General features: G+C 40.6%; 1 protein-coding gene across 2 annotated transcripts in view; it reads right to left on the reverse strand.

Moving 5' to 3' along the window:
- NIPAL2 (NIPA like domain containing 2) overlaps positions 1-6,971 on the reverse strand; it is a 96,957-nt gene extending 89,986 nt beyond the window's left edge. Inside the window, exon 1 of one of the 2 annotated variants that reach the window (XM_077167309.1) lies at positions 6,730-6,971. In XM_077167309.1, the coding sequence (XP_077023424.1) occupies positions 6,730-6,864 (135 nt within the window). In that variant the 5' untranslated portion in view covers positions 6,865-6,971. The remainder of the gene's footprint in view (positions 1-6,729) is intronic. The other variant, XM_077167308.1, reaches the window with a different exon arrangement.
- Positions 6,972-10,753: the final 3,782 nt, after the last annotated feature.

The raw sequence follows: 10,753 nt of genomic DNA on the forward strand, positions 1-10,753 counted from the left end.
TTATGACATTTTCCAGAAGTAGGTTGATTATACTTCTACTGATAATAGTATTTATTGTGTGCTGTTATGTGTTTGGCACTTTGTTAAGCATTTGACATGCATTCTCATTTTATTCCTACAACAATCGTGTAAGGAATTATAATTATTATTTCCATTTCAATAGAGAAAGCCAAGTCTTAGAAAAATCAAGGAACTTGTCCACACATCTAGTAAAGAGCTTGAGCATTAAAAATATCATTAACTAGAGCAAAAGGGACAGCTTTGGGGAATGTCATCCTGTCCACCACAGACTCTCAAATGCCAATTTGAACAATCGTCAACATTTTTAAGAGAAATTCTTTAAGTAGTTCTCATAAGCAAACAAAACGAACACGGAACATCATTTCCCATACCACTTAGGTGAAACATGCAAGTTGAACAGTTCTAGCAATGCTAGTATTTTTAAACTTTTAAAAATTTCAGACTACAGATACAGAAAACAGCATGAGAACTGTCTAGATGAATGAATTACTATAATGAATATTTATATATTATATAAAACATAAAACCACCATCCAGATCAAGAAACAGAAATTTGGCACATATCCCAAAGCCTTCTGTTTGCTCCCATTCCATCCCAGCACCCTTACCCCTTGCCCCACCTGCACCCGCCGAAAAACAATGACCTGATGTTAGGGCAATTGCTTACTGCTTTTTTTTTATTGTTTTATCCCCCATTGTGCATCCCTAAACACTCCAGTTGCATGCTATCTTGGTTCTCTGATATGTCTTTTAAAAGGCTATTTTAATCTACAGGCTCTCCACCTAGTCTTTCCTCTTTTTTTCCCTCATAAAAATGATTTTTGAAGAAGCCAGGCCATGCAAACCTATAAACTGGCAAACTTTCCTACAGCCTGGATTTTGCTGATTGCATCAATGCAAATATTATAATTAGTTAGCATGAATCAAATACGAAGAGGGCTTTGGTTGACTTAAATGTAAACACCTGGATGTAATCTGCCAAATTCACAAGAATATTAAAATCTGTTCCTCTAACGAGGACCATGAGATATTTTTTTTTTAACAGAGGCTTTCCTACAGTTGTTTTGAAAAAAATCTGTTTAGTCCTTCCTTCTTGCTGACTTATACTTCCTAGAATATGTGGTAAAGATAAAACATCAAGTTATATATAGAAGGAAGGCAAGAAAATCAATAAAATCAAACAAAACAAAAGGAATCTTTCTTGAAGTGATTAAAAAAGAAATGGAAAGAACCCAGAGATCTTTACACTGTCCTTTGGCTATTTGAAAGTTTGGCACTTTATTTTCTTTGATAGACTGTCATAGGCTGCAAAAAAGAGATGGATGGTAGCAAAGTAAATCAATAAAAGAGTAATATAAAGTTCAATGCTATTTTTTTTGAGACACAGTCACTTTCCCCCTCACATTTGCTTTTTTAAATGCAATTTTATTATGATATATTCACATACCATATAATCATCCAAATGTCCCACACTATCATCATATAGTCATGCACTCATCACCACAATCAATTTTAGAACATTTTCATTACTCCAAAAAGTAGATTAAAAAGAAAAAGAAAAAAGAACACCCAAAACATCCCATACCCGTTATTCCCCACCCCCATTATTTTAGTTTTTTTGTCTTTATTTTCTTACTCAATTGCCCATACACTGGACAAAGGGAGTGTCAGTCACAAGGTTTTCACAATCACATGGTCACACAGTAAAAGCTATTTAGTTATACAATAGTCTTCAAGAATCAAGGCTACAGGATTGCAGTTCAACAGTTTCAGGTATTTCCTTCTAGCTATTCTAACAAACTAGAAACTAAAAAGGAATATCTATATAATACATAAGAATAACCTCCAGAATGACCTCTCAACTCTATTTGAAATCTCCAGCCACTGGTCAAGACTTTCACAAACCCATGATGCCAGGGCCAGGTTCATCCTTGGGAGTCATGTCTCATGTTGCTAGGAAGAATTATCCTGGAAGTCATCTCCCACATAGTGGGGAGGGCAGTGAGTCTACCTGCAGAGTTGGCTTAGAGAGAGAGGCCACATTTGAGCAACAAAAGAGGTTCTCTTGGGGTAACTCTTAGGTATAAAAAAGTAGGCTTAGCTTTCCCTTTACAGGGATAAGTTCTATAAGGGCAAGCCCAAAGATTGAGGGCTTGGTTTATTAAATTGGTAATCCCTAATGCTTGCAAGAATAACAGGAATTCCTCAGGTAGGGAAGTTTAATAGTTCCACATTTTTCCCCAGTCCCTCAAGGGGACTTTGCAAATATTTTTTTTATTTTCCATCCAAATTACTCTGGATGTAGCAGGGTATTACAATGTCCTGTCAAAATAACAAGATCTCATTCCCTGTTCATGGTTTCATGTAATTACGTTGTCTGAATAAACTAACCATAGAGGTTAAATTAGCTAGTGTGCTATAGAAAATATAAATTTTAGACAAAATAAACATCTCTTTCTTTGGTCTCACACAGAAGCTGAAGCTTTAAAATACAGATTTACCTTAGTTCTAACCAGACCTGCTTCATTCATATCTCTAATTGAAGTCTGATATCTTTTTCAGCTTCTTTAACAGTTGCTGAATGGAGTAACGCAGAACTCTAACTCTGAGTCTCAGGTGTCACACAGATACCCAAAGTTCCAGGGAACTACCAGGTTATACACAAAGAGCTCTGCATCTCAGAATTTAGAAATAACAGTTACAACTCAGGAATAGAGGTAACTGCTGTAAGAGCTTACCATCTAGGAACCTGCATAATAAATCTTACTGAGCAGTCTGAACTCCTTAATTGTTGATTGCCCAATCACTGCCCATGTTCTCACATTTACTCTTAACACCGTATTCTTTTCAAGTCCTACTTTCTAAGCAATGATCTTCTGGCACGGAATAAAAATGGCTTTACAGTTAAGCCAAATAGCTGTAAAATCCTGGGGCAAGTTATTTAACGCAAGTTTTCTTACCTGTACAATGAGGATAATAGGTACCTTTTGAGGTTGTTGGGGTAGCCCAAATGAGTTAATAGCTATAAAGTGCCACATAGTAAATGCAGAGCAAATGCCAGTCTTTTGGGCCTCTTCCCTGCCAAGTTGTGCCAGTTTTCCTTAAATATGTTGCCTTTATTAAAATTCAAGGCATCAATCAAATGTTCAAATAAGGGACATAAAAAATTCTGAATTTTCATCTCACTCTATGCAGAATAAGGTCTTTTTATTGTCCTTGTGAATTTAGATATTTAGCAATAAGCATAGAGTTAAAGAACCAACAACAAAAACCCTCATTCACAATATTTCTTACATTCATCCCCTCCTCTCCATTCCTTCTACAACCTTCCTGGTTTGGCCCTTATTTATTCAACCACGAGGAGGCCTAGACACCCTCTATTCCAACCCTAATTTTATCAATGATGAATCTGAGACCCACAGAAAGAGGTGGCTTGTCCAATATACTCAGTTACATAACAGCAGAGACAAGACAACAGGGACCAGTAAGTAAAAGAGATGACAACAATGTGGGGAGCACATGCCTGGTCTAAACTGTGAGCCGAAACTCACAGTAATCATGTAGGAGAGAGGCACCCATCGTGGCTAGAACTTTTAATTTTTTAATGCATTGATGGAAATTCATAATTTTACATATTATCTATTCACTTGGAAATGTTGGCAATTCATTAAAAATTCTTTTAACCTCTCTGCAGGTCAAATAAGACACAAGCATGAGCTGGCTTTAGTTCACAGTTGGTACATTTGAGGTCTCTGCATCCTACTAATCCTAATTTAAATTCATTTTATTTTATTTGCTTTTATTCTCTCACTTCAGCGGCTCCCCCACTGCCTATAATTTAAAGTCCAAATTTCTTAACCAGTCTATTAAGCCAATACATGACCTGGCCCCTAACTATATTTCCACCTTACATTCAGTCTCCTTTTCCCACTGAAGCTAGAATGGCCATTGAATTCAACTCTCCAGGCACTAAAATCTTCAGAGGGTTACCTGCCCAGGTCACATGGACTGTTCCTTGGGCCTTGAATATGTGCTATCCACTTTAGCCTCTGCGCTTTTCCCTTTCCTGGATTGTCTCTCACTTGCGTTCTCCTGTATGTGAAACCATGTCCATCCTTTAGTTTCTAAGTCACATATCACTTCTCTGCAACAAATCCCTAATGGCCCTGGCTAGAAGCAACCTTGCTCCGCATCTTCATAGGCTTTATATCACTCACATGACACTTAACGCACACTGTCTTGTTTTGGAGTTACCTCCTTAGTTCAATTCCCTAAGCACTTTGTAACATTCCTGGAAGGAAGGCTTTGGGTCTTAAACTGTATTGAATATCCCCACAGTGCTTTGTACATAGCAGGGCACTCAATAAACATCTTAGGAACATTATCCTTTTGTAGTGAAAATTTATGGATCAAACATAAAAAGAAAAGACTCTTGCAGAATTCTATTGTTTCTACACTTGGATAGGAAGGGTTTTCCTCCTAAAAGGCTGACATCTGAGTGACAGCAAAAAGGGCCATCTCACTTCTCTGGTTTCCCCCAACATCTTCCCCACTGAATGGCTACTTTCTACTTACTTTGAGATTTCGTTTTCCAGAAGTGCTCACATCTTTGCTTAAGACAACATTGGCTCTAAGAGATCACTGTTAAATAATCGTCTGTTACATGGAAGCGTTCCAGGGAAATTCGCCTCTTTCTGAGTAAGGCTAATTTATGAGATGTGGTGGTTATCACTTTGAAAGGCACAGAGAGCTGGGACTATCAGTGATTAGACATTATGCAAAGATTTCAATTGTGACAAAGTTGATAGGAGCAAGTGAAAGAGCATCATTAAACTTTGGCCATCCAGCCAACAAGGCCAATTTTGAGTGATGAGAGTCACAAACTTATTATCTCATGTTGTTTTTCTGGAGCCATTCCCATTTTTAGTTATTTGTATTCAGGTAGTGTCAAAAAGGAAAAGGAAGAGAAAAAGAAAGAGAAATTAGATTCCATTTTATTTTTACTGACCTGGCCAGCACAAGAGGCCTGCAATAAATGTTTGCTGAATGAATAAAAGAATTAATTTGCTTAAGACAAATGGAATTACTGAAACAATTAAAATACCATAATCTTACAAAATGACCTAAATTTGCACAGTAATGGGAAAAGTTAGTAGTCTTAAACCAGCAATAGTTTAGATGCCAAATGAGTTATTTCAATTAACATATTCTAGACACACCCTTTCTAACCTGTCCAAAAAATATTCACAGCGTTGTCAAAGGCCTTACAAACATTCTTTGTTAGCCTCACATTTATGTCATGACAATTTGTATTTGAGTCCAAGAGCCAAGACAGTCAAGAATTCCAGGAACTGTTAAAGAAAACTAATGACTACAGAGGTTTCCACTGTGAAAACAATGTTTTCCCCTGTTTTGGACCATGTCGTGGCAGGTCATGTCTGCTAACCCTTTAATTTATTTAACAAAAGGGGAAAATCCATTCTTAAGCTTATCTTGGGAGTGCTTCTAGCGTAAGTATAATCTAACTTCCCATAAAAAGCGATTTTCTTTCAACTGCCTGGGGTGGAAGAGGGACAGATGTGATGGGTTATATAGAGTGACCAAGGAGATCTGAGTTCCCCAATTTTCCCATTTCAGTATCTTTTATGAGAAAACAGACATAAAGCAATACTCTCCCCTCTGCTGAAAACCAATTCAGGTGAACAGGCATACTTTTTCTTAATACATATAAATTATCTTTTGCATTAAAATTTTACAAACAACGTTTTGACAGTTCAGGAATTTAAGTGTCTTGAATGTTATTGGTTAAAATCCTGATCTAGACCAAGAGCAACAAATATTTTATGATTACTTTATAGTAAAATAAAAAAATTCATGGATTTATTATAAAAAGAAACAACAAAAACAAGAACAAAGCACATTTATGAAAACAGGAGAAAGCCATATCAAGCTCACTTGACTCCACTTGAAAGAATATAAACGCAGCTAGAGGAAGGGCTCGCCAGAACACTTTCGGATCTTAAACCAAGCCAAAAATAAATGGGCAGTTCCAACCCCCTTTGATCTTGTAAAATGTATATTTCCAGCGTAAACCGGCTCAGCTGGCGTTGTTAGGACTGACAATGTTTTCCCAAAGGGCCAGTGAGACATAATGAGAGTCATGCGACTGTAACCTGAGTATATCAGGGTTCCTTGCACGGAAGTGGAAGAGCTGGGCTGAGACACTGGGCACTCACACGCGGAGCATCTGCGCCCAGATGGCATTCGGTTGCCCTTCATGAGTCTCCTGCTTATGGGAACAGGGTGTCACTTTTTTTTTTTTAATGTAAAACAATCCTGGGGTGAATTTGAGTAGAGATTCACCCCACAGTCCAGACTGCTTTCGGGAGAAGAGGGCAGAACTAGACTGGATGAGAGGGATTGTTCATCCCAGGAATGACCCCACAGAGGTCAGGCCCACTCCAGTGACAGATGCGCAGGAGAGGGTGGTCCCCCCGTTCTCCAGAATTTGGGGTAGTTCAGTCAACGTGTGTAAACAGCGAGTGTCAGCTCTCCCCCGCCGGACAGCCCGGCGCTTTCTGAGTTGGCAGAAGGCGGCCGAGGAGCAGGGAGCGCGCGAAGCCTCCCGGGCCGCGCGGGAATGGTGGGCGCCGCGGACTTGCCCTTCTCCCCACCCGCCGGTGGGGGCGCGGGGCTGCCGGCCCTTACCTGGTTCCTGCGGTACCACGCGCTCGACAGGGAGCCGTTGCCGGCGCCCAGCGCCCCGTACGTGAAATTTCGGGACAGCTCGTCCAGGGCGGCCACGGTGGCGTCCCCGGAGCCCACGGGCGCCGGCGCCGCCATGAGGTCTCGCTCGGGGCTGGGGCTCAGCCTCCCCGCCCGGCTGCACCGCGAGGCGCCCTGGAGGAGACGCGCCCAGCCGAGGCCGCGCCAGACCCGCGCCGCAGTCACTTCCTGCTCGGTGTCCGGGCGAGGCGGGCCCGCCGCGGCCAACTGGCACCCGCCCCTGCGCGGCGGCAGGTGCCGCGTCTGCCGCCCTCCTACCCCACCCTCGCCGGCCGGACCTCCCGCGGTCGCCGCGAGGGGCCGACGGGGATCCTGCGGGTCTGCGGCCTCCCGGGAGGCCCGGCTTGCCCCGCAGCCTCCTGGCCTGCCGGGCCCTTGTGCACAACGCCCTCAAGGGTCAGACGATGCGCGGGGAACCACCGCGCCCGGGTTTTCGCACCCGGCAGTGGGAGAATGAAATGATCGCCAAATGCCCCTCCAGCTCTTCTGGGCGCTTAGTAGACGTTTGTTGAAGTGAATGGGAGGAAAAGGAGACCCTGACTAACAACAGTACCTTCGCCCGTCTATACCTGGCAATTACAGCTCTCACATAGCTAGTCACTTGTATTTTTTAAATGGTTTCTCATATGGAAAAGTCATGATTTCCCGAAAATACTGTAAGCGTCGTGAAAATAAAGATAGAACCGATTAAATCTGAGTGCCAACATTTGCTAGATGCTTGATAAATATTCCTGGAGTGAAGGGAGGAATCCCCAGTGGTGGCTGGAGGACTCGGAGGTGTATTTGTTGACTGGATGGGGTTTCCTTCCAGATGGGACCAGAAGGAATTGGTGAAGAGTTACCAACTATTAGATATAAGAATATGGCATGAGAGAGAACTGTTGTTAATGGTCATAATGAATACCAACCAGAAGCTCGGGTTTTACCCATATTCAAATTCTACGTGGTCACTATAAATGATCTCTAAGGTGTATCTCACCTTGAGAGTTCCATGTTGTTGCCTGAAGCACTAGAACTTGGTGATCTTTTGTTTACAACACACGGAGATGCTTCTTATAGAATGTGCTTTGATTTCGATTAATTCAGGAAAGAAAGGCCTTCAAGAAAAGCAAATTGCAGCCTAATAGGGGAAAGAGAAGGTTTTCAGTGAGTCTTAGGGGAAGAGTGCAAATGAGAGACAAATGTAAGAAAAAGTCATTTCAGGTACAGAAAAATGAAGACATTTTATCTCATAAGTTGTATAGTTTCTTGACTGAGCTGCCAAAATATTAGTTGTGTAGTTAATATTGTAGCTACTCTTTCTAGCTTAAGAAACTCCTTTATTTCAAATAAATATCTAAAAGAAAGTGTTTGATTTTTTTTTGTACTTTGTATCACCTCACATTATTATGTATTGGTGGCTTTATTATTAATTCTTTTATTGGGGATGCTTTAAGCTGCAAGTAACCCAATATCCAAATAAAAGTGGCTTAAATACTAAAGGTCTGTTAAGTTGAGAAGCATGGTGGCTCTATGATTGATATTGGCACTTCCATCTTTCTGCTCTGCCATCCCTTAGGTATTGGCCTTGCCCTTTTCATGGTGGCAAAATGGCTGGAACAGCCAAGCATCATTTGCAAATATGGCTGTATTTAGCAAAGAAGAAGAGGGATATTTCTTATGTTATCTTTTTATAAAAGGAAAATCTTTTCCAGAAACTTCCAGCAGGCTTCGTCCCCGTCAGTTTCCATTGGCTCGGACAGGCCACATGCCCATGTTTTAGCTTGCAGGGGCAGCTGGGAAAGTGATTCTTGGGCATTCCCAGGCTTTAAAGTGGAAGAGAAGTTCTGCCAGCAAGGAAGAAAGGAGGCTGCTATGGGGGAATGGCTTTTGGACAAGAACCAACAGAATCTGGCGCAATCACTCTTTAGTCTATTCCGTCAGGCAGATTGTAAGTAATCATACAGTCTCTAAGAGGCAAAATAATAAACCAACTGCATTACTTTCCTGTTTGAAATGCTTGGATACCTCCCCACTAACATAAAGTTCACACTTGTGATCTGGCATGTAAAAACTCTTTATGGTCTGGCCCCCATGCTCTGCTACACTTAACTTGTTCCCATTTTGTTTTTTAATTAAAAAAATCATTTGCAATTTCTTTACATATGCTTAAAAACTCTAATTTTAGAGAAAGCAGTCAGTACTTGGTACTGAATAGCTATGTACTCTGTGACGTGCTGTTCTCCAGATTCTAAGATGCCTCTGCTGCTGTTGTCCTAGTACATGGGGGTGGTTGCAATGCAGTATTCGTGACCAGTGTTCCTCCCCACGCAGTTCACAAGAAGGCGGCAGGAACGCCATGTGAACTATTTTGATCCCAGCATTGTGGGTGGAGCTGTGGAGACTGTTCTGTGCTTTGTTTGATGGCCTTTTCCTCTCCAGGGGATATCCTGTTCACTTTACAGGATGCCAAGAGCCTTTGATCCAAATAAACTCCTCCTGGCCACAGTGTTGAAATGTTGGAGGTCTCTCTTCCTCCATTAATTTAAAGAAATCTATTTCCGTGCCTTACCATTTAAAACTGGGCTTCACCGGGAACATAGAGAGCAAGAGTCACACTCTGCCAGCCTTGCCTGAGATCACCTGCCTGCAACATCCACAAAACAATTTTCCCCTTCTTTATTCAGCTTTAGCATGAACCAGTCAATAGTAGCTGTATTTTAATAAACATTTCTTTAATGATTAATGTCTGAGGGGCTACAGTGGTTATTAGGGTACGCAGATATCTCATATTATATACAAGAGCTAGCTCCAGATTAAAGACTTAATTAAAACAGGCAAAACTTAGATCTTTTACAGAAACATTTGCCACAATCTGTACAAGACACAGTTTGAACAGTCTTTTAACTGCAGATGCCGAAGGCAAACTGCCTGGGTTCAAATCCCGACTTTCCTGTTTATTTGCTGTGTCACCTCTCTGGGCCTTGCATTTATCATTTGTAAAAGGGATAATGATAGTACCCACATTAAAGGTCTTTTGCAAGCAGCAAACAAGTTAAGACATAAAAATCCCTTGGAACAGTATGAACAGCACCTGAAACATAGAAAGTACTCAATAAACACTGCATATTACTACTTATGACTTTGGATAAGGAAGGATTCCTTAAACAAATACAAAAAGTACAAACCACAGAGGAAAAGGATTGATAAAAGCACTTACATAAAAACTATTGACTTTAATACATCAACAGACACCATAAAGAATGTAAAAAGAGAAGCCACAAACCAAGAACATTTATTTGTCACACATCTGACTGACAAAGGATTCATATCCAGAATAGAAAAATAACACCTACTGGTCAATGAGGAAAAGTCAGACAACCCTGTAGAAAACTGGGTAAAAGCAAAAACAGTCATTTTTACATAAAATACAAATGACTGCTAAACATACAAAAAATACTTCTGTCTCACTGGTAATCAGAAAAATGCCAATTAAAACCCCATTGATAATCATTTTATACATACCTGATAGGTTGGCAAATTTTTTATATTTTCATGTTAAGCATTGGTAGGGATGTGGAACACCAGAAGCTCTTATTCCTGCTTTTACTGAAACTGAAAATAGCTCGGAATTATTGGGTAAAGATGAAGGTGTGTATATTATGTGCATGTAATTTCACTGTGGTGCTATATATACCAGAGAAAATTTTATACATGGACACAGAAGAAGTGTACAAAGACATTAGCACTGATTGTAATACCAAGAACTTGAAACTACCCCGGTATCCATCAACAGGAGTAGTGTGCAAATGAACTAAGACACATTTATACAACAGGCTAGTACACAGCAGTGAAATGGCCTGAACCATGGTGACCCAGTATCCATTTCAACCTAAACAAATCTCACAAACATAAGACTGAAGGAAAAAAGCAAGTGCACGTAAGACTACATACAGTATGATTAAAA

Source organism: Tamandua tetradactyla, chromosome 6, assembly GCF_023851605.1.
Source record: "Tamandua tetradactyla isolate mTamTet1 chromosome 6, mTamTet1.pri, whole genome shotgun sequence".
Classification (NCBI taxonomy): domain Eukaryota; kingdom Metazoa; phylum Chordata; class Mammalia; order Pilosa; family Myrmecophagidae; genus Tamandua; species Tamandua tetradactyla.